At 38.4% G+C, this 25,038-nt stretch overlaps 1 protein-coding gene across 2 annotated transcripts in view; it reads right to left on the bottom strand.

Moving 5' to 3' along the window:
* SPATA6 (spermatogenesis associated 6) overlaps window positions 1–24,780 on the bottom strand; it is a 46,032-nt gene extending 21,252 nt beyond the window's left edge. Inside the window, exons 1-10 of one of the 2 annotated variants that reach the window (XM_072867331.1) lie at window positions 24,638–24,780; window positions 18,808–18,945; window positions 17,220–17,268; window positions 16,283–16,324; window positions 14,788–14,912; window positions 10,139–10,219; window positions 7,163–7,441; window positions 5,429–5,516; window positions 3,654–3,694; window positions 1,725–1,897 (exon numbers count right to left, since the gene is read on the bottom strand). In XM_072867331.1, the coding sequence (XP_072723432.1) occupies window positions 1,725–1,897; window positions 3,654–3,694; window positions 5,429–5,516; window positions 7,163–7,441; window positions 10,139–10,219; window positions 14,788–14,912; window positions 16,283–16,324; window positions 17,220–17,268; window positions 18,808–18,945; window positions 24,638–24,685 (1,064 nt within the window). In that variant the 5' untranslated portion in view covers window positions 24,686–24,780. The remainder of the gene's footprint in view (window positions 1–1,724; window positions 1,898–3,653; window positions 3,695–5,428; window positions 5,517–7,162; window positions 7,442–10,138; window positions 10,220–14,787; window positions 14,913–16,282; window positions 16,325–17,219; window positions 17,269–18,807; window positions 18,946–24,637) is intronic. The other variant, XM_072867332.1, reaches the window with a different exon arrangement.
* Window positions 24,781–25,038: the final 258 nt, after the last annotated feature.

Below are 25,038 nucleotides of genomic sequence, written 5' to 3'. Positions count from 1 at the left end.
ACATAATTCACAAGATCACAAATCCCTTCTGGAGAGGGGCTCGTAAAGAGAAAAAGCAAGAATATTCAGATAATTTCACGATTAACTGGCAGATGACTAAATTACTACATGTGTAACAGCAGCTCACAACATACAAGACTTTCCTGCTATCAATATAGGGGACCCTGTCAGCTTTAAATATAATCCATTTTAAAATTTACCCTCCCCCAAAGGAGTCCAGCTGAAAAAAGGAGGAAAAAAGTCACCATCACAATATCTCTTCCCCAGACACGGGTAACTAATGCACAAACAATGTCAGGAGAGAGTGGGTAGGTAGACAAGATGACAAAGAAACCTCCTCCAAACCCCAGATACATCCTAATCGCCATATAACAGTTCTCAAGAAATGCTATTACACCAAACAACAAACAAGCAAGTTTTCAAGCAGAGGAAGATGTTAAAACACCAACTTGATCTTTATAAGTATTAAAAATTCAATCCCCACCTGCCATCTGTCATTTTTCTTCTTAAAGAAAAAAACTGAGACCATTTTTCTATTTTGGAAAAAAGCATTAGGCTGTGTGTAGGCTATAAAATGCACCCTGCGAGCATTGACTAACTGAGGTACCAATGGTAAGAAGGATGAAACAGCCTGGAATGAGTGTGAACTAGCCACCAAAGTACATGTCCAAGTAGGGCCTCAGTAAACACTTCAGCATTTAGGACAGGACATCCATTTGATCCTCAGCTTCTCCCAATTATTTTATGTATTTGCTTATTCAGGCCCAGCTTCGTATATAGTTTTTCTGCTCCCAGAAAGCCACCTAGTAACTTACGAAAGTGAATGTACAGTAGAAGCAGCATTGTGCACCAGGTACACATTCTACTCAGCAGGAGGTAGGGAATACTCTCCTTGAAGGACTGGAGGACTTAAGCATGAAAAAATCTGTTGCTTTTTGACATTTCTTCCATCCCACCCTCATGAGACACTGAAGCTGTGAGGCCTGCCCAAAATATTAAGCCAAGGATTGGAATCCACTGAACTAAGGGATATTAGAAACTGTCTCCACCCCAACCCCATTGGGGTCAGTGGAGACTACTAAGAAAACTAGTTTAAATATAACAATTAATATACACACAATTGCTGCAGAGGCCCACATTTCAACTCAAACAAAACAACATCTTAGGATGTCAATAAAGCAGAAACACTGGAAAATAATACACTGACTAGATTAAATCTAGCCCAAGCATGTTACACACACTAGTCACACATCTGACTACAGAATAGCCACAAGTATGTGCTTACAAACACCAGGCTGAACAACAGTCAGAAGGAAAAAAGGTTTCCAAATACCTCCCATAAAACCTACTTGACATGTATCTATATTTACATTCCTGAGAGTCTAATCATCTCTGAAACAGTGATTATTTATTTAAGTATTCTCTGTTTTAGATGGACATCAGCAGCCTGAAATCTGGGGCTTCATTGTTTCAGAGAAGGTTAGCAACAGAGATGTCAAAGATCCTTTTCGTTGACATATTATTAGGATTGTATTCACTAAGCAGAAAGGTGATAGCAAACACAGCACCTGAGGAAAAGTCAAACGACAACATAGTTGTTCGAGAAAGATTTTTCAGTCTCTTCAGCCTGCACACCTCCAAACATGCAAACTATAGTCATGCAAGTACTGTTACCTGCTCATGTTAATAATCCCAGAATTTCACAAACAAAACCAAGTCATTACCTTTCCCTTAAAGAAGATCGATTTAGCACAGAACTTAGAGAATGCTTCTGAAATGTTGGAGGTGCTGAATGCTCTAATGGACCAGAATGGGACTGTCTGTGGGGTGGATCTGAGATCATATCCTCATGGCCAACATCAGAACTGTCAAAGTATTTTCCAAGAGTAGATTTTGCCTGGGGGAGGGGGGAAAAAAAAAAAAATCACCAAACCTTGCTAAAATGTATTATGAATGTCAAGATGTACAGTTTTCATGTTTTTATTTTTCAAACCAAAAAGTTAAAGGTTGCGCGTACATGCAGGAACATCTACCTGCTGGGGAAAGAACAAGGATCCTGATTTCATAGAACGAGCCCTGGTTTAAATTAAATCAACAAGTGTCAGAGGACTCTGTCGGTATCTAACACACCATCTTATGGCAAAGTCTAGTGTAACAGGCCTTTTATCACCTTTTCTGACTGCACAATTTAAAGGCTTACCCCTCCCAGGAATGTGACAGATTCAGAATGATGCCTGAAAGTCTAAACCACACAAACCTCGGACCTCTCCTCAGTGTGGGAACCCTTGTTCTTAGACTTATTTTCTCATTATTTGCTGTTCCTCAAGGGAAAACTCAGGCCCATCTACTCATCTTCTACTCACTCTTCACTATACTAGCTACTCCTTTCATAGTTCCTCTTAACCTGAAACATACTACTAAAATCTCCCCATGGGTTACCCCCTTTTACCTGGAATGGGGACTTTTACAGGAGCTGTTTCCCAAAGCTGAGGAAAAAAAACAAAAAACCACAACAAAACTACACCAACAATAATCAGGTTATTCATTAGCTCTTTCCAGGCTGCAGTGTTTTTTTCCTCAGCTTTGGGAAACAGCTCCTGTTAAACAAAGCTATATTATATTTCTGGCAAGAAAAAGATACATTCTCTTCAGCCCTGATTTTGTGAGAATCACAAGTGATTAGAAGCATCAAGAACATGATGAATTAACTTGCAGCTCGGCTATCTGCACTCTCCAAACAATGACTGCTCCTAAAATCTACTTTCCCATTGAGGGGGCAGAGGGATGGGGGGGCAACACAACCTTCAAATAGCCATAATTTAAAAAAACACACAAAAAAACCAATGACATATTTAGCACATTTAGTAGAAATTCCCTATTTTCTTTACAGTTTCTCATTTACAGCCACGGAACAATCCACAAGTGGCACAAGACTCACATGGTATGCAAAACTGCAATCCTTGGTAATAAAAGTTTAGAATCTAACAAAAGTGCGCTTAACATATATCAAGGTTTAAGCTTTTAATTCCCCTTCTTTCCTCCCCCCTGTTATCATCAGTTTTCCCAGCCATTAGGAAATCTAAGAGGGCATCCATAATTAAATGCCTAAATCCACAATTTCTGCAGTACTTCAGGAACGCAGGCAAAAACAACTAAGTGAAGATGGAAAGACGAAAAAAACACCAAAAAACAAAGGAACCCTGACATTAATCTTCAGATCCATTTAATACATAAAGCAGCTAAAATCTGAAAAAGCAAGGATGTGAAATAACAGAACAGTGGCTTGCCAGTTGTACCAGCGCTAGCTTTGCATACAATTCCGGAATGAAGTTTGCTCTCAGAATGACCGGGAAGGCAAAGGCAAACTGCCTTTAAAGGCTCTTCTACAGCCTTGTCACAAACCTTAATGCCAAGGAGAAGCAAATTCTGTACCTACAGGCATGAATACCTTACAGAGTGTTAAGTTTCACAGTTCTCTTTGTAAATAATCTGTCAAAAGGCCTAAACTGGGTTAGATAAGATTTAAAATGTCCCTTCTCTTGCTTTTGATACTATAGTAGATAAAGTTTCAAAAATACCTACACAGGACAATCCTTCTCACTCAGAGCTTCCCAAAAAACAATTTGTAAACAACAGCACTTCAAAGTACTCACTTTGGCTTTCTTGGGTCTGTAGCTGCCAAGAAGAGAAGTATCTGGAGAAAGAAAAAAGGTGCATCCCAGAAGAAATTCAAAAGAAAATCCAAATGTCCTAAATTTAATGAAATCTTTTACAAAGTAGCTTACCTCTCCTCCCGAACAGTACTAAAGCAATGTATTATTACACATTGTGAAATTCTAAAGTCTCCTCAGAATATTTCAGGAAATCACTTTCTTTAGCTGAAAACAATGACTTCACATTTAATGGAATACCATGTTTATAATAATGAATCAATGTAAGCACCGTCTTCTGCACAGACAGCAGTGGCACATTTTGTTAAGCTATTAATTGCCTAAATCAATATAAAATCAAGCTCTACCATTCCCAAAAATTCTTATGTACATTACACTACCTTACTAATCTTTTCTGAACAAGCTTCCCAATGACCACCTCTCCCTCCTTCTGTCATCTCTTCCTTCCTTCCCTCACCACTGACCCACAAACACGAGTATGAAGCCCATGGGAACATAGGTGGGGAAACTATTAGGCCCATACCAGGTTAGGATGTTTCACCAATATCAATACGCACCTCACCCCTGAGGAACTGACATTACATTATGTCTGGCTTCTTGATCGGTTATATCAGCCTGTACTGAACAGCCCTCATACTGTGACCCAAGCCCAAAGAGGTACTTTATGCTGTACAGCAATGTAAAGACACCCCTCTATTAGCTACCTGCACAAAAGCAAAAAAGGACTAAACTGTACTGTCAAGTATTAAGACTTCTAATCCTAAGAATCTGGGTTTTTTCAGAAGTTACAGTTAAGCCTCAAGACACAGGCAGGTGACCAGTGAATCCTCTGGATATTAATAGTGAGGTAGACTTCAGTCTCCTAACCACTGGACAGAAACCATTAACTCATTTTGTAAGTATGCAGTGGTATCAGATGATAAGAAGTCTGTTACATTATCCAGCTACTACAGATTGGTAAGTATGGTCCCAAAGGGAATGTGAAACCTTTAAAATCCTGCACCCAGTGCTACTACAAAGAACAAATGTAAAATAACAAGTTCCTAATGATTTGCTATATAGCAATTTATAATTAGTGAGGAGGCACAATAAAAAGGAGACAGAGCACACACAGCAAACACATACTGATGAGACTCATTAAAATCCTCATATTGCCAGACACATGCAATAAAATCAAGTTTTAGGGTACTTTCCTTAAATTTCTGGTCCCACACCTTTTATTAAACTCTCACTTACTGATACAAATGAATGCCAAAGCAGATATTCGAGCACATCCTGGATGCTCATTAATAATGGTAAGTCACTGATCCACTACTCACAAATACTGCTGAAATAAACATTATTCATTTTTGAAGAAACAGAGCCCTTGAACTTCAAAATGATCAATACTCCAAGCCTGATCAACACACCCACAGACTGTGGTGCAGATTTGCTCCACTATCCAACTCATCAAAACAAGTGGAGTGAAACAGAGCACTCGCCTGGGCTTTGGTATTTTCTACTCCTACTTTCATATCATCTAGAACTATGTTCCAAGTTTCACAAGGTAAAGAACTATTCAAACCCACCTTTTGCAGCAGTAGCTTATTTAGTATTCTTCCTATTCCTAGGAAGAAATATCAGCTTTTTCTCCATTATAGACTGACTTTTTTTTAATAAATAAAAAACCAAAACAAAAACCCCCAAACAAAATAATCTCGCTAAACTACTGCAGAAAAAAAAAAGCATTAATGAGATATATAGTAGAAAATACTGACCATGGTCTACCTTGGTCCAGGCTTCCACTGTGCTTTCTCGTGTGGGACACCAGGTATGAAGTTTAAAACCAGGACTTGTTTGCTCAACCTGAAGCAAAAATACTGTTAAAATGCTCAGTATCAGATGTATAAATTTCTATTTTTTTCTGTTTTCGTTAATAAGATCACATCTAGTCTGTTCTGAAATATTTTATTCTTATTTAAATATTATTTAAAACCTTTTTCACAACACTTTGCTCATATTATCTGTATTATTAGCATTACTGTGCATAAACAAAAACAGTACTAGAAGGGTCCAGAAAACTCTGAATATCATATTGTTCAAAGAAAAAAAAATGCAGATAGTTTCTCCTTCATCTATAACATCTGCAGTCTTTTTAAACAATTCTTGGTATCTCATATTTATTCCAAACAGTTCAGATCTCACCAAGAGAGATCTGAATCTCTTCCTAATTAAAAAACTTACATTTAACATAATCTAATTTTAATCTTCATGTAACACAAAATCTCCATGCCAAAAGAGTCCTTCGCAATAAAGATGCCCTAAAAGGAGCATTCCCAATCTAGAAAGGCCCTGACAGTCAGGATATGGTACATTAAGAGACAAGCTTTCTCCTTTTTTGTACAAACATAACCAAGCATTCAAAATCAATAAATCAGTGTTTAAAGATGCTATAATTAAACTGTGAGCTTCACCTATAGATCAAAAAACCAGAAGAATTTATTAAAAGGAGTTAAAAGAAAAATATCGGAGAGAGAGATAAACAGTAGTTTGATGAATGATTAATAGCTTATTAAGGCTAATCTGAATTTCTAAAAGGTACCTATACATAGAATAAAACTTGGAAAAGAATTCTAAAATTTGACAAGATATTATTAATTAATTTGTACATAAACTAGAAAGAAATTAAATAAAGTGAGAAGCAAACTAATTAAACACTAAATTATCTCAATGGCTGTGACAAGTGTCCAGAATTGTAGACAAAACATAATGTCATAGCACAGAATCAGAACAATCCCATCTTCGCCCCTACATGTTCAAAGTGGTATTCTAAAAATAAAGGATTGTTGCAATCATAAGAAAAATAAAGAGGGAAAAAAAAAAAGAGAGAATATGATCCTCCAAGAGGCTGGGAAATCTGGCCCCTTTGTCTTAAAGCACAAACACAGTTTCTTTAAATAAGTACCTAATTTCAGAACAATTTTTCACATACAGTTAGCAAAAAGTCCTTATGCAGGTGCTAAAAGCAAGTTGGTTATGAACTCTAAGTCAAAGTGTTAGAGATGTAGCTCTGAGCAAAGGAAGTGTTTCAAAGATCATAGGATGCCAACATAAAAAAACTTGAAAGAGAGGAAGTGTAACTGCTCATAACGTGACTAGACACTCTTTCTTTAAAGTCTTATTCAGGACTTTTTAATACTAATATTAATTACTTCCAAGCTGAATTTATACACCTATTATCCTGTCTAGTGCTCTGGAAGAAAAGAAATGGCGCCTCAGAGAATTTAACCAAGATATTCATGAAAGAATTTGATCTTTGTCTGTTACTAACGCAGATAAAAGAAATTTTATTTTAGTTAATTTTACATTTAAATCACTATGTGACAGACTGTTAAGGAGAGAAAAATTATTCATCTAAACTATGAGCTGAATGAATTTTTGGAGCAGTATTTAGTGAAAGAACAATATTTGATCTGAGCTTAAGCTGGAAGCACTTTGGAGAGAATACAAACCCGTCTAACTACAAATGGAGGTTTATCAGTTTCTCTTCTGAATTCATAAGGACCAAGGTTTAAATGGGCCAGTCGTTGCCTGGCTTCTTCTGATAGCTCACACATTCGTCTTTTTGTGTATGGAGATGGAGAACGTGATTTAGACGCTATTGTAGGCTGCTCGTAGTTCTTTGTTGCTAAGCTGTGCCTGCTTTTCTCAGGTGAAAGAGTATTTTTCTTTGGTAACTTTGTTTGCAATTTTCCATTTGGGGTTGAGTGATGTACCCAATTCAAATCAACCTAAAGTGAAAAAGAGAAATTACCTGGTTTGACAGCATGCAGAACAAAGATTACTGAAAATAATGCAAACGGGGAACTAATAATTTTAACAGACATGAACGCCATGTCAGCTGATGTTCCCCTCACAAAACTATGATCAAACGGCAATTTAAAAAACAACAATGTATTTACCATCTTCTCTGAAACCAGAAGGAGGTTAAAACACACATTACTACATGTTAGATGTTAAGGTTAAGTGTCTCATACTTACCCAATTAGCTTTCTCACACAGTTAGTGTACAGAGACTGTAAAAAATTAAATTGAGTTTTGTCACAAGTTCATTTAACACAAACTTTACCTGGATTGGACATACACAGATTTGAAGCATTTTTTCCTCTGTTTAAACTTTTTTTAAACTTTTTTAAATTCTTATCCTTTAAAATAAAATACATAAATTAAAATCGACACTTGTTTAATAGTTTAAATGATATTCATTTAATGTTGCCTAAAGCCTCACAAGAAGTGTAACTACATTCTCTGATATTTATATTTTCTTAGATCATGGTGAATTTACTAGTCATTTAAACAGTTATACTCAAGAAGCTATGTTTAGTTAAAAAAAAACCCCAAACAACAAAACCCCCCAAAAATACCCAACCATACACTCCCCCCCCAACCCCCAAAAACTTTGAAGACCACCTTCTGAAGAGCCTCTCAAATCTTGTGACTACTTTTGCAAAAGAGGCGGCAAAACAGCTGTTTATTTGTAAAACTGGCACTTGAAATCCCAAAATGGATTTTGTACCTAAAATTTATAAAACCCACACCATTATCAAATATTGCCTTAAAAGTCTCTCTCTGAGTTGATATTGCTTTTAAAATACCTACATAGAGCAGAATAAAGGAAAGTGGAGGAACAACCAACCTCACCACCTCCCTTCCCACAACATAGGATGGGGTGGTGCTGTTGTAGTTTTTGTTGTTAGTACCAGCAAAGTCTACCTAACAATCAGGACTGACACCCCCTCCAAATAACTATTAACTTCTTCAGTGACCGATTTCAAATTCTGGAAAACTGTTTCCAACAGTGAAGTTTTGCTTGAAATACATTATCGCTCCTTTGTAATTCCTGGCATTAAATGAGCATTCAATTACTCTACAAGCTTTATAGGTCAAGGCACTCTAGATTATGCAACTCTTATCAGGCTACTTAGTCAGCAGCATGTTTTAACTTGGCGTACTGCAGTATGGATAATTAGGCTTTTTGGTCAAATTTGGCCCAAATCCACATGTTATAAAAGATCAAAAATAATGGTATAGCAAGACTTTTCTTACTGTTAGAAATTATTTTTCAAGCTTGAGGAGGTTGACATTACTCTTAAATCTGAATGTTGCATGCACTACTTCAGTTCAGAGGAACCCAGAAATAAAACATCCAGCTTGACTTCAAGCCTTTCCCTCTACATCCAATAATGAATGAGGCTGAGGTTGTGTGTTTGTTTTGCATCAACATAGTTTGAATCTGGCATCACACAGACTGTTCATGCCACTGTCTTTCTCACGCCTGTAGTAGCCCTTGTGCAGCTGGTAGTGAGCCAGAGTATGGAACTGTCCCAAAACAAAATCAGACCTAATTCTCTAAGACTGATTTCAATTTCACCAGAAGTAGGCTGTGCTTCTTCTGGCTTACACCAATCGTGAAACTAGACCTTCACTGCAACGCATGCAAATTTGAGATGCCATTCATAACATATGAAATACTTTTAAGGACATTTCTAATTTTAAAATCAAACTGCCCTTACTGAAGTGACCTTCAGTGAAGTTAGTTTTCCAACAATGACAATTTACACTGATTTTTTTTTTTATTCTTTACCTAAGTGTCTCAATACGTTTCTTTTGCTAAATTTGGAAGAAACTTCTCAGTGAACTAATTAGCAATGCCACAGACAGGTCAAAGTCACCTAAGCCTTTTTGCACACAAGCCTGCCTGACAACCATTCCATTTTAATGATGCTGCACTAGTTTTCAATGATGCTGCACTAGTTTTCAATGATCTAACAAAAAAAGGAGGATGTAAGAGTAACTTTATGTGACAGCTTGTGCCAGGAAACCCAACCAAAATTCCAATCCGTGAGACCAGAGAAGCATGCTACTAAATGAACAAACACATCAGAGAGGGTTTTTCTCCCCAGTTTCCTCAGCTGTTTCACCTTTAACATCGCGCGTTGCAGAAGCAGCATTTCCAGATTAATATTGGTGACGGTCTTTTCAACAGAAAGCTTCATTTCCATTACTGTTACTAATATTGTTATGGAAAATAATTATTTTAATTGGTTTGTTTGATAATGTACCTTCTCTGACTTCACCTAGCTTTCATTGTCCCACCTTAATTTTAAGTGTCAGTAAGAAATGGTGAGAAGGCATCTTCCCACCTACAAATACACCAGAGATTGACACTTCAGCTGATCATAGAACATAGCAGCTGATAATTGTTTCAGATTCAAGGAACTCTCAGCATTTACTGTCATGCACCAAACCTACTCTTTACTCATACTTGATTAAAAATTTAATCAAGTTGTCAAGCATCCATGACAGCTGCTTTAACCACAACAAAAGAATGAGAAAAGTTTGAAGTGAGAAGCACATGCAAAAATTGGAACCAAGGCTATCAATATTAAATCTAGAAATTAAATTGCAAACAATTAAATTATGCTAACCTGTATGTGACTCCTTCCTGAGCTTAACAGACTTTCTGTAATAAGGGAGCTTGTAGAAAATCTCAATTTTGGTGCAATTCCCTAGAAGAGAGACAATAATTGAACATCAAGCTCCAACTCAAGATAAAGGGTATCAAAGAAATAAATGTCACCTAATGTAACAAACCATTCCTAATTTTCAGCCATTTCCTTTGTTAATTTCAGCCTTTAATAAAGATAATTAGAAAAGACAGAACAGCAATGGTAAATGTCAAGATGCTAACATTTGCATTTCTGACAATTCAATTACAGATGATTATATTGCTTTCGTACAACAATTAAGGTCTGACTTTTATTTCAATACATTTCTTTGTCAAAAGCACTTTTAAAGATTTTTCATGCCATGCTATATAGCATCAATAAAAATTCCAGTCATGCTCTAGAAGTTTCATTAATGCTAACTTTGGAAACTTATTTATAAATAGTCTCAATTGTGCAATCTTTTTTGTAAAAACATTTTGAAAATTAGTCAATTACACTGCAAATAACTATTCATTTATAACAGTATGATTAAGAATCCCCTTTATTCTGTAACCATTACAGCAAAGTCCAACTTCTGTGGATTGTCTCCCAGGTTCTATAACCATGTTCCACTTCCTGTCAATCCCCTCTTACACATGAGGCTAGCAAGAGGCAGCCCTAGGTTGACCAATTTGGAGTAGGTGGGGTCCAACTGGGCCTCCTGGTCAACCAGCACACATGTACTAATGGCCAGCAGGTCCTTCCATCTTTACATGGCTAATGGTTCCTGTTCAACTCATCTTCTTTTGCTTCAGCCGTGTCTAGAAATATAATACCTTTGAGAGCTCTACTTCCTGTTAAATTTAGCTCGAATTGGCCAACATATACCAAATTTACTGGGTGTAAATGGCAGAGATTATGCACACAAGTGTTATTTCCCAAAACAGCAACATTAAAAAAAGCATCAAAGAACTAAAGGCTACATATGCTATAAACAAGTAGGAACCATCTATGTGCATCTTATACAGCTCTGTAGAAGCAAAGAGAGAATCAAGTGTCCTTAAAACTTTCTATCCTGTCTTCTTTCAACACAGACAGAGTTTGCTGCCCTGAGGCATCTGTGTGCATGCGCATTTGTGCACGTGAACACACAAAATCACTGAGAAACAAAAAGGAGCTGGTCTGTTTGTGACTCTGCCCCACATTCTTAAGAATTAGCAGGAACTTCAATGAGTGCAGTCTACTGCTGAACCAAACTATTATCTACCACCTGCCTAAACAGAAACTGATTTCCCATAAGGGAATATGATCTGGCCCCAGGTTAGATTATAGAAATGAAATGACAAAAATGCCAAGAAAGCTCAGTCATAGCAATTAACAGAGTCCAGGATTCAATCAAGTCAAGTTATGGCGTATAAAAGAGATTTTAAAGCTGACCGTCCTTAATCAACTCATTTTTATTACTAATGAATTGTCAAGTGCTATCAACAATTTAAAAAAGGACACATCAGAATTAGTAAGTCTTCCATAAAAAGCAACAACAGAGCACCTACTGCTCTTACAGAGACTGATTACAGAATTGTTAAATGTTCATAGCTAAAAAAAAATCACACAAAACCATGGTTTCTTCAGAGAAATGGTTTGTGGAGAGGGAATATGGGATGGCACTCGCATACATAGGCATAGATATCTCAAAAGCAACCTATAGGCCAAAGGCAATCAGAGAAGTTCTTCTGTTTTCTGCAGTTCCCAAACTAGGGATTGCTGAAGGACATTCAATATAGTATTACGTAAAGACGGCCATATAGCCCCAAACATATCTGTAAATGAAAATCCAACCAGAAAGTTTGGGGGATCTGTTCCTCTGCCTCTGGCTTAGTGGTGTCTGCAGCCCTGAACAGGCTTATCAGTCCTTCCGTACCAGCCATTAAACAGAAGTGATATGGACATAATATTAATTTGATCATAGAAAAAATTGTAAACATTCATATTTAGAAGAATGCAAGTTAGAAAACAAGTCTAATATGTGCTTTTGACTGTAAGGAGCATGAGTACAAGTCTGTAGCTTAAAAAAGTATATATGAATATAACAGAAGGTCTTGTATTGGTATGCTAATGAAAGATAACATAACTAAAAAAAACCTGTTTTAAGTAACATGGCAAATACTGCATGAGGGTGGGGAATGGAGATAAGAACGTCTGTAAGAAGTCACCACCAGTCAAGGCTTAAAGAAATTCTGAAAGGCAAGGGTTGCAGAGAAATACAGGAGAGCCAGCAAAAGCCTCAGCTGGGCAACACTGGACCAGGAGAGATAACTCGAGGCACATCTTGTATGCGTATTGTGTTTGTAAGCCTCATAAGACATTTAGCCAGAGACATTATCAGCCAAGTGCCAGATTTCTGGAGGAGTTCTGATCCTCTCAAAATGGGATTCCTTCCAACTGGCAGATTAGCGGTGTTAATCAGACACTGCTTGTCACTGCCTATCTGAACTCCACAACCGTAACCTTGCTGTTGCTACCTTTATTTTTTTAATAAAAGACAAATTTATTAGGAATCAAAGTGCCACTGAAGCACAGCTGTCAGTCAAAAATACTCAACGTCTCAGCTAGCTATAAATAACTTTTCATGTGGAAAGAACATGGCTTGACTAGCATAGGAATGATGTGAGGGTTCTCAAGATCTTGTTTAACACTTTCCCTTTTGCTTAGCATTCACATTCAGTGCTTGGTGCTGACAGAGTTAGCAGGAGATACTTGCTAGTAAAGCTTAGGAACACTAGAAGATGGAGGCATTTGAGACTGCATTTGTACTGGAGGCAAAAATCCTCTCCCAACTATCCCATTTGGCAAGCAAGGGGAGGAACCACAAGTTCTTGTCGGGAGCCTCACTCCAATTCCATCAAACACAGCTTCTTTATTATTCCTGAAAATGGGGTCAGTATGCCAAAATCCTTTCTTAAACTGTTCTGTCTCCAATGGAGTGGAACGGAGCAACAGATACTTCTGCAGTCCTCATTCCAGGGCAGAGATGGATTTCATTTGTACTGTTCCCAAGGACATGGAAGTACATTTCTGTCTTACATCAGCCAACTTTTTAAAGCTACTACAGTGTCATCATTCAGCTACACATCCAAATGACTCTGATCACATCTTCGCACAGCTCACAAATTACGGCACCTTCTCTTTATTAGAAAATACATAATTTTTGTATTAAAGAAGTCACTCCAACAAAAAACCCTCAAACTTCTCTAGTGGCTCTGCTTCTACAAAGATTCATTATATTGCATTTACAAAAAATCTGAAATAATTTTGCTAATACCACCTCATTTATTACTACCTCCCTATCTATTTTTTCTCAACACCAGAAAAGTACCTATTCTATAAGTAATATGAAAGCAATATAGTCCCACCCCCTCTCTTGAGCCACCACTAACACACATAGGATAAGCTATATCAAAGAGATGCTACGGCCAAAAAATGATGGCTACTTTTGCAGGGACAGTTTAGGCTGCTGCAGAACCATACATTTTGTATCACAAAATCACAGCTTTAATTCATTCAAATGTAACACAGCATTAGACACCAAATTAGCACTTCTAATTGCAAGTGACTGGGCAATTTCCAGGTTGTCCTTGCAGGGTAAAGATTATACCAGCTAAAAGATACCAATGACCTTTAATCAGCATTTCCCTCCTGCCATGTGTTTTTAATCCAATCACAACAGACAGCACAACTGAGTCCCTGTCTTCCCAATCCAAATGTCCTACCACTCCACTAGTAAAATTTAACAAAAATAAGACAAACAAAAACCCCAAAACACATCGCCCACATCATCACCATCATCATCATCTTCAAAGTGCCTTCCTGAGTTATTCCACTGACACCTAAGATTCAACAGTCAAAATCTATGAAAGGGAAGTGTGAGATAAATTCATTTTCATTTACTATGTACTTGAGCCCTCATCTCCAGAAAATTAACATTAATTCATTGCACTCATTCTGCCAATTAGTTGTCATTTATCATAGCTTTGTTGAAACTGTAGAAAAGACAAGTTACTAAATGAGCGTGAATGGCCTGAACAGACCTTAAGAAACAGGCTTTGGAACTGAAAAACAATCATGCAGCACTAAGCTAAATTTCAGTTACTTACTATTTTAGCGGTAATCTTGCACCTCAGGGAGGCCCACAGGCCAGACAGCACACAGGCATAGCACTATAAATTTGTACTGACTGTCAATGTCCTAAACAGTACCAAAAATGGTCTGAAACAAAATGCTACAAAGAGAGACTGAGCAGGGAGGGTTACGTGGTTTATCTGTTGAGAACCGCAACGTTGATACGACATCTCCCTCTTCTCTTGCATCCCTTCAACTACCAACTGCACCACAGATTAAATTGAACGGAAGACATGTTATGGTGCCACATTGCAAACCAAGTGGAAACTAACTTTTTCACATTAAATGATTTCTTGAAGCATTTTGAAAAAAGATTATACCTTCACCAAAGTTCAACTGTGGATTTGTACATTCAACACCTGAAATGGCAAAATCTGCCAGAAGTAATCGCTTTTCATTGGAAGTAGTTCAAGGGGTTTCTTCAGTGAAACACACTGTATCATAAATACAATCCACAGATATTCACTCACTGTAAAAGAAGAGGACCTCTTCATTAAAATCTCACGATCTAAACCATGGTGCCCACAGGTAAGCTTAGGGTCAGGGAACAGGAAGTCTCTTGTATTTTCTTCATACGTAGCTAGAATTTTTCCTACTAAAAAGAAAATATATACTTTAATTGGAAAATAGACAAAGCCATATAGTACAGACACCACACACAAGACTATATTGAAACTAAGATAAATTTTGTTCTTTAAAATTTAACAGCACGGCTCAAACTCGTATCACACTACGAAATAACCTCATCAAGTTAAATCAGCAGCAGAAATGTGCAGAATCTACTCTGAAAGTAAGTTTCACGGTTATGGTAAAAAAAAAAATAATTATGGAACAGTTAATGCAACCTTCGTTAAGAGACATACAAGTTTTCTCCAGGCAATTCTTGAGTAGTTTTTCCTCTTTCTTTCCCTTCCATGCCACAGAAGAAACCAGTATTTTTTTTTTTAATGGCAGACAATTCCTTATGAAAAACTGTATCATTCCATATTACAGAATAGTAATAGTAGTAGTAATAGTAGGCATAGTAGTAAGAAAGAAACACAAGCAACATCAAAATCATTATCTCAAGATTTTTTCACTATCCTGGTTTGCTACTTAAAAAAAAAATTACTTTCTTTAGGGGAAAACCTTGAATGTATATTATAAAAAAATTTAAATTGTGCTATTGCAGTCATCTTGTCAGCTTATGTTGGGCTGCATCACACCTATCTCTGACCCCTGAAATTAAATTCCTTATCCAAGATCTTTTTACCCTCCCACAACAAAAATCCACGTTCAGTACATTTCTTTAAGTAAACAGTCTGGTGAGTCACCTGAGAGAAGCAATCGTTTCCTTGAAAGTACTAAGGACAAGTGACAGAGAGTGCTTTTAATACCACAGTTTCCAAACGAGTCCTCTTTAAAACTTGACTTTATTTCCAATAAAATGCAGATTTACATTATTCATGGGAACACTTGAATTTCATTAAAATAGATTTTTATAATCATACAAACCAATAACAGAAGTATGACAAATCACTATTTATTATCTTCACATATCCCAAGAGACCTGTAATACTTATAGTGAGGATAACAGTTTTCCCAGTGGTCACCATTAAAATGGAAAGAAAAAAAGTGTCATTCTGAGAACAAGATTATGCACTCTGAAATTTCAGACAGCCACTTTGCAAGTGAATTGTGATGCAGTTAATAAGTGTGCACTGGATGATTTCAGTTTATTTTCCATTTTTAAAATATTATAAATTTCCTAAGCCTGAGTATGGTACATTTCAATATTCAGTTATTATTCTCTTTCAAGAATGAGATCCTCTTGATCTATTAACATTTTACATTCAGAGGACTATTTGTTGAAGAGCTTTCTATGTTGTTTGTGTGTTGGAAAAAGTGATTGTGCTGTAATGGGCAATGTCCTCATGGAAATTCACCTATTAAACTGCATAATTTATGAAGAGACTGATACAATACCTGGAGGAACGAGCTGTATTAGTTCAAGTACTGCTGTGTCAACTAGAAAGGAAAAGTTTTTTCATGAGTTAAAAAAAACTAAAATGGAAAGCAATTCTCATAGTCAAAACCCAAGAAAAACGGCTCACTGATTTAAGCTTCATAGCACCGTACATAGCTACACTATTTCCACTACACCAAAATAAGAGAAAATTAAGAACATCTTGCATAAATACCACAGATGAACACAATGGCATTAGCAGTGTACAAATGACAACTCTAAATTTGACTTAGAAGTTGGGAAGTTCTATCTGCTGCCAAGTTTGTCTTTTGAAGATAGTTTTTAAAGAAGTTGATGCAAGCTTCACCACTTTTTCAGATAAGTCCCAGTATGAGGGAGCATATTCCTGGAGTTTGAATTCAGGTTCAGTGTTGTCTCACTACAATGGATTATGCTCCACATGTGGCAAGACGTATAATTTTCTTAAAAAATGAAAATAATAATTTTACAAAAATTGAAGGTTTATGCTTATATTATTTGAAATTTAATCAAATAAATGATCAGATAAAGGAATCCATTACCTATCTGGATAAACAGCTGGATTTCCCATTAATTATGACCTTTAACCCTTTTCCTGTTCTAAAGCATGTAGCATACATTTCTAGAGGCATTTTGTTAGTTAACAGTATTTTGGGTAAGGTACTAGCAACCAAAAGACAGCAAAAAAACCTCTGCCTGCACTGACAACAAATCTTCCGTTCTGAAAACCCACTAGTGCTAGCACGGGTCCTACTTATTTAGTACATGATATACTACATTGGCTTCCCACTAGCTTTTCAGAGAACAGGCTCTTGATAAAAAAATAATCACATACTTTAAACCTCCAAAAAGTCTTCAGGGCCTATACATGCATGACATTAATGCATATGACATAGTATACATAAAAAGCAGACCTACGTTCCAGTAACTCCACAAGGTCTCCAGGATCAACTATATCAGCAAATACCTGGAAAACAAATTAATAAATAATAATAATAGCACAGTCAAAGTCATCAGATGGACCTCTGGGGAAAGAAAAGGGAAAAAAAAAAAAAAAAATCAATATTCTTCCTTGCTTCAGATGGTTGCCAAGAGTCCTATCCCCACTGGAAAAAGAAAGGAAACTGAAATTATCATTTGGCACATGATCAAATTCATTGAAAGCTAGCAGTTCTTGTCATATGCTTTCTAGCCATTCAGGATTACTTCTCCATATTTAAATTAGGAGGTACTGTGAAGAGTTGAACAGAAAGAGATAAGTATTGTCTGAGAAAATTCAAGAGAGAAAGATAAATTGCTGAATGTACTAGAATTCTGATAGATTAAGAATATATTCTTCAATATATTAGTAATGCGTTAAGCTTCATTTTCATGGAAGTGACTACTCATGAACAGGGTACTGTTCAGGGTTTTTTTTAACCTGAGTCCCATGTGAATAGATGGCAAGGAATAGGGGAGGATGTTGCACTGGATATTCAGCAGCTAATAGACTTCCCCCTAATTCTGTACAAAAGTCTCAGCAGAGTGGCATAGATCACTTTGCTGTTCAAGGTACCAAACACTAAAAAATACCAAAGTACCGGTGCTCCGCAAGTATCTAGACCTATTCAATGGCTATTTGTAAGAAAACAGATATTATTCTCAGCTTTCTTGTTCACCTCTTTTGTAAGCAGATAGATCCTAGTGTCTTGGAGTTCCCCTAATTACAATGAAAACAGTATTCAGTACATTTCCCTTAAGTAGTATGTGGTATGTTTGCCTTTAAAGAACTATGGTCTTTTTTACTCTTCAGTAGCTGGTGAAATTATCACTGTTTGTATCTCACCCACTTCACCAGAGCAACATTGATGTTTACGCAGTCTGGTTTTCAAAGTGCTGGGGGATGCTTAAAGGAAAAGAACTAGAAAGGGCAAACTATTATTATTCACAGGTAGTCAAGAAGCAAGATCATATCTGTAAGATACTGTGTTTCATTATCCCTGTGGTACTAATAATGAAGCTAGTAGGGACTCAGAATATGTGATAAACAACTATAAATTATAAGGCCAGAGTACCAACCTGGGAATTCTGTTGACAAACCATGAAAAAAGTATCTCAAAGGGAGAAAGATGTCACCAAAAAGGCTTGAGCTGCTATTCTATCTTTCTACTAAATTGACTCTCCTATATCTTACAGTCTTTGTTCTTCACCTTGCCATAATTTTTAGAACAATAACATTCAGTTCCTTCGAAGCCAAGAAAACAGACACTGAAAAAGGACTGTTCACAAAAGAATGAACAAACACCTAAAAAGCCTCATCATACATTATAATCTTCAGTACGCATAATTCTTGAGTCACCATGTGGATAATATAGGCACACACCTCCTTTGTGCCGAAGAGAAGCAGGATTTATAATGCTATGGCATCCTCAGTGTGATTACTTGTGCTCAGGGGTTTTTCAGTGAGTTTTTGTGGAGTTTGGGATGGGTTTTATTTGGCTTGTATTAGCTCTTGACATTATCTTACCTTTTCAAATACTAGTTTTTCTTGAAAGAAGAGTGGAAATGCTGCAGGGACACATTGAGTTTTTTTGTACTGTCCAAGTACACAGACACTGAGATAAAGTTCCTCTTTGTCTTTCAGCAGCACTCCAGGACAAGTTATCTGTAAGAGTAACACATTCATTAAACAAACTGAACTTTAGTTATAGAAGTAATGTCTGTTTTCAAGATAAAAATGAAATGGTCAAGGCTGAAATGGTTGATTTCTGAGAGTCAGATTATAACAGATTAGAGTGAAAAAATATCTCTTCTAAAGCAATTCTGTTTGTATAGACTGACTAGGAAAAATAGTCACCATTTTCAAATACTCAGGACCAAATACTGTAAGTAAACATACTCCATTGTCTTCAACCAAAACTGAAAGCTGGTATCCCAATCCCAGGTTAACACAGTTAAAGGCATGCACTGACTATATAAGAGTTAATCATCAACGGTCACATCAGGTTCTATATGAGGAGTCATGTACAATGAAGTCTACATGATGCGAAGACACAAAAACCCATCCAAATTTCAGCGTAGCCACAGAGAGAATAAAGCTGGTAAATGTACATGCTTAGAAATCCATAGTCTGTCCAGCCACCAAAAAGGGCAAGTTTATTTGCAAATATTATATTAACTTTGCCTTCTAATATGTAAATGAGAAAAAGCAACTGTTGTTCCATTACTATCAGACACACGGCACACAAAATTTTATCTGAGAATTCTGGCCACCTTGGAGGGTATTCAAGGCAGGGAAGTCTCCTCATTAGGCTGCCAGATGCTGCCACTAATCTCTCAACTTTCTCTGGACTATTCTTATTCTTTAAATAAGAAGTTGGCATGTTTTTAAAGCTCTGATGAACATCAGACTGTCTTACCTGTGTTTTCACTGCAAGGATGTACACAACTCATTGCAAAACTATTTGCTATTTTCTCCAAGCCACGTGGTTTTATTCTATTACCCAGACAGAGAACTGTCACCTTTCCCTTCAGTTCTACTGCTCACTTTTTATTGCACTATAATAAATATGAGGTTGTCTCTTCCAACATAAGGTTGCTGGAGAAAGTGTTCAGACTTTCAATTGCCAGGTAGAAAGACAAAGGAGGAGAGTGACAGGAATTAAAATAATTGCTTTGGTTACAGTCTCCTACTCCCAAATGAACATTTTACTTGAGAAATACTAACTGGATCTAAAAGAAAACTACATAAACAGCAGAAAAACAGCCTCAGGTGAAAGAAATAACAAAAACCAATGTGTGGTAGATTATTATACAGTATAAGCTAAAAAATAGTGCTTCTACTCATAAATATCCAAGGAGGAAAAAAAGGGGGTTTCTCTCCATGTAAATGAGGGCTTCAAATCTGCAAGAAAAGTGCCAGAATAATAGATATCCCAATTGAAACAGACTGTCAAGCATTAAACAGCTTGTATGATACTTGTGCAGTTGCAAGTGTGAATAGGAGTGAGTGAGAGAGACAGATTTCATTCATACAAGGCAAGATCCCCCAAACTACATACTACAAGTCATATTAGCTCAGTTCTCGGTTTTCTTCTTGACATTTTTGTAGAATTTACAATCATTTTTAGCTGGGGTTTCGTGCCTTTCACCTTAGAGAAGGCAACCAATATTTGCCTATTTATTGAGATGAAAAGTGAGAGGTTTGAAGACATCACAAAGGGCAAAACTGCAAACAACAGGTGCCATTTATTCTGGCTATCCTGTAAAAGAAAATAAATTCCTACAACTCAGCATGTGGGGCAAGATGGCACATGTGGAAACTCGTGCTTCTACTACCCTTGAGATAAACTGCACAATTCCTTGCCTGGGCCGGAACACCAAATCTACATGTTCATGGAACTTTAAATAAGCTCCAAAAATGAATGACATGTATATCTGCTGTTCACGAAATCTATTTTGTAATATGCGATGCATGGAGCTGCATAACACTTAGGGGACAAATTGAAGCTTTTATCTGACTGCAAACTGTTCAGGCAGGATGAGGGACCATTTTAAAAACTGTAATAGTATTATCTATGGATCAGCTAAGGAAGAGGGATATCAGTGCTGCAATTAACTGATCTTACAACCAACCAGGAGGACTATGATAAATGTCTAGGACAGCGTTACCCTGGACTTCTCTGCTGCAGTTCCCAGGAGGATGGAAAACGTGTACCAGCCCTACTGTTGGGACATCACAAATAGCCATAAAGAAATCACTGAATTCATCTCATGGAAAGAAGCAGAATTCTACTGATCCACAATACCCTATGGCATTTGTTGTTACACGCAGTCCTAAAACTGTAGCTGCATATGTGACCAATGAAAAAGGCAGCCCTTGAAAAATCCCTTTAATTGCCCATTACCATCAAAACAAGAAGAGTTCCCTATGAAGGGCAATGGACAGTATTAACTTCTGCTGAGTGCAAGCTTCCACAAAGAATAGCATTTTGGACTTGCAGTTGCAAAAATAATCTTCTCAACATGAAGAGATGCCATTTTAGTCTCCTTACCTGGCAGTAATCCACAATGCTATTAATTCATCTTAGTGCTTAAAGCTTTACTTACCTTCACTGCTGCATTTGTGAATTCTCCATGTAGCAATGACATGAAGACTAATGTGAATTTCATTCTGTTGCTACATGAGCAATCTAAATGCCAGCAGCAGAGGTAGGCACCAAAATTAGTCCCCAAAAAACAAATAACAATGAAATCTCAGTCTGAGCAATCATGAATTATTCAATTTCAATTAATAGCAGGATAAACCAAATAAGGTCTTTAACTGAGGTTTTCCATTTCAGAAGAGCAGCCTTTCAGAATGAAGAAATGAAGAAAACTAGCTGTGAGATAAACCAAAGAGCTGGTGGACTCAGATCAGAAAAGATCTTGGAATTTCATTAAGTCAAAAGGAGCAAAACCCATCTGTACCCTAAAGCAAGGGAAAAACAAAGAGCACAGAACTTCTGACACAAGTGGATAGGTTTCAAAGAGGGTTGAGAAATATGCAGAGCATTGTAAGAGAACAGGAAAAGGAATCAGAAATTTGGACAAGACTTTAGTCACAAATAAAGTGAACAAGGAGAAAACAAGTGGACATAGTATAAATCAACCAAGATGTGAAAACTAACAAATCTGTGTCCCAAACACAACTGACTATTTTGCCTTGGTTTTAATGATACTTAATACAGGAGCAAAAAACCAACTTAAAGAATGAAATAATGTAAACAGAAGTTACCCAATATGCACTAGGCCTGGACCAAGGAGCCACAGGGAGGCTGAATCATATTCAGCCCAGGTTCTGAAAGACTGTGATTTTTCTGTCTGGATCTATACATAACTAAAACCTGTGTTATGAAAACAAGGATAGTACCATCTGCTGAAAAATAACAAATGCAAGGCCCATGTGAGGCAGAAAAAGAGATCTGAAAAATTATAACCCCATCAATCAGAATATTTAAATACGCAAAAGTAAGGAATAAAGATATGGAGGAAAACATAGACTAGAAAAAAGGCCAGCAGCACGTATTTCATAAAAATAGATCAATCAAGCAAAAGCTGACATTTTCTTGAAAGCCTGTTTTCTGGACAAAGGATATCATATGGTGCCACATGAGAAATTATTACTTATGATGCAGAAGATGGGAGTTAGTACAAAAGTCCTAAGGTAGTACAGAACCGGCCAAAGTACAGCATCAATAACATGCAAAACTGGGAGGCATCAAGCTAAGGGTTACTGTTAAAAACGTTCCTCTATATATCCTGGGATCCATGCCTTTTAATATTTTTAATGACCCTGACACAAGAAGTCAGAGTGTTCTCATGAAATTTTTCCAATTAAAATTCAGAAATCATCAGAGGTCAACAAAAAGATATAGAAAAACCTGTTTGTGGGACCAGTGTAATAGAGATGAGATGCACCTACTGTGTATTAACAACAGTTTTTGCTTTCACTGCAGGGGCTAACCTTCAAAGCTGGCTGAGGGGAAGATGATGTGTTAATAAATGACAGCATAACTGCAGTGCAGCTGTGAAGAGACTAATATTAAGACATATAGGATGAATGTTGGACTTTTTTCCCCTGATATCACCTAAGGCAACAGCAAGACCCCATTCGGAATGCTGAATTCAATTCCGATCCTGATCAATGCAAATTCAAAGTGGAAGAGTAGTACCCATCCCTAAGATGATCAGAAGACTGGTGAGTTTATCACACAAAATACTACCAAAAGAACCAGGCCTCTCTAGTTGACAAAGATCAATTGTGAAATGACAGAACTGCTGCCCAAAAAATACATCAAGAGAACAAACACCAAGGAAGGAAAAAAATTATTTAAGTGAAAGGCCAGTGTTTACATTTGTGTAAGAGCAGGGCATCAACTAGCCAGAAGGAAATTCAGGCTGGAAAGTTTTCAAACCATCACAGGAGTGAAATGCCAAAGTAGACTCCAGTGGGGAAAAAAAAGACAAAACAATTGGTTCAAAAACAGACTAAATACACTTATTAAAAGGGTTATCTGAGAGAAATTATATAGCGTAGCAGGGATATAACTGAATGACCCACATGTGCTGAAAGGGACACTCAGATTTGTGTTGGAGATTTCCTGTTCTGTCCCTTTCTACTATTACCTGTAGCCTTGAGAGCAGGGTGAATAACAAATACCCCACAACTGAAGAAGCCTGACCCTGGGGGAACACCTTCCCTGTACTCTCTCCTGGCACAGGAGTAGCTCATGGCAGTAGGAACAGAAAAGGAAAGCACCTCTGCTCCTTTCCAGGAACCAAGCGGACCTTTGCATTATGAAGACAAACAGTAGCTGTTGGGACAGCGGAGCAACACTATTAGGGTGATACCCTCACCATCTATGTGTGAAAATTCACAGCTCTATTGCAGAGCAGCTGTAAAAGTTTGGGAACAAAGGTGGTTAAGTAATGAGGAATACCGAGTCCATTTCCCAGGACATACTTTCTGGATCGGCACTTGAATTTTTTGGATGGCACCTCAGGTTTTCCTTTCAGCAGCAAGCATTCTGGCAGCACTTGTCCCATGAGGAGGCCTAACCTCTGGATTACAGCAACCAGGGCCTATGAAGCCAACAGCTCCAGAGTAACAGAGCACTATCTACCTCAACTCCTTCTTAAAAGTTATCAGGAGAATGATACAGACTTACGTTACTCCCAACTTGAATATAAGCAGAAAACTTTGCAAAGTGCACAAGGAACTGCCCTAACATGATTAATGTAAAAACTTTCCACTTTCATACCTATTGACCCCAACCCCCCCATGTAACACCCAGGTACCTCAGAGCTGCCCCAGTGGCACCTCCTGCCCCTCACAGGGACCTCATCACTCAAAGGGGAGCACACGCCATGTACAAACTGCTGTTTCCCGGGATTTCTTTTGCTTTGCTTTTTCAAGAGTGCTCTTCCCACACCAGGCAGCTTCCCAAGAATCAGTGTCTCTTAAAAAAGACCTTTTCCACACGAAAGTGAGAGCTATGAAGGAGCACCGCTGCTGCTAACACCAACGGGGGGAACGCACAGGGACTGGCTGCCGGAGAAGGCACACAGAGAAGGGGCAAAAGTTGCCCAGGAGCCAGCCTGAGCTGGAGTTCCAGGCGGAGGGTGGCGGCCCGCTCGCCAACAGGGCCCGGAACAGCCTCCCAGAAGAACCCCCGAGCCGGGAGAGCGGGGCGGCGGCTGAGAGAGGGAAGCGGGGCGGGAAGCGGCGCCGGAAGGGCAAAACGCGGCTTCTCCTCCAGCCTGCGGCCCGCCGCGCCCCGGCTGAGGACGGCGGGAGCCGCGGCCCGGGCACTCACCGAGCGGACGTCCAGCTGCAGGACGCAGCGCAGCGCTTTCCGCGGCATGGGCGGGCGGGCGGGCTGGGGCGGGGGCGGGGGCCCGCCGGCTCCCGGCCCGCTCCGGCTCAGCCGCGCCGCGGGGCCGACGCCGTTGTCACGGCAACCGGGGCGCTTCCGGCCCGCGCTGCGCATGCGCACCATCCCTCCGGGGCGGGCCGCGGCGGGGCCGGGCCGGGCTCGCCTGCCGCGCGTCTTCCCCTCCTTCCCACAGTGCCCTGCGCCGGTCGGCCGGCCACGGCCGCCATCACTCCCAGAGTGCCCTGCGCGGCCGCGCCTGCCCCTTCCCACCATACGCTGCGCCAAGGGCCGCGGCGGCCGCAGCCCCTTCCCACAGCGCCGTGGTCTCTCGTGTGCCCCGT

This window comes from Ciconia boyciana, chromosome 7 (genome assembly GCF_034638445.1).
Source record: "Ciconia boyciana chromosome 7, ASM3463844v1, whole genome shotgun sequence".
In the NCBI taxonomy this organism is placed as follows: Eukaryota; Metazoa; Chordata; class Aves; order Ciconiiformes; family Ciconiidae; genus Ciconia; species Ciconia boyciana.
Note: the sequence above shows the minus strand (reverse complement) of the source record. Positions and strands in the feature narration are given on the sequence as shown.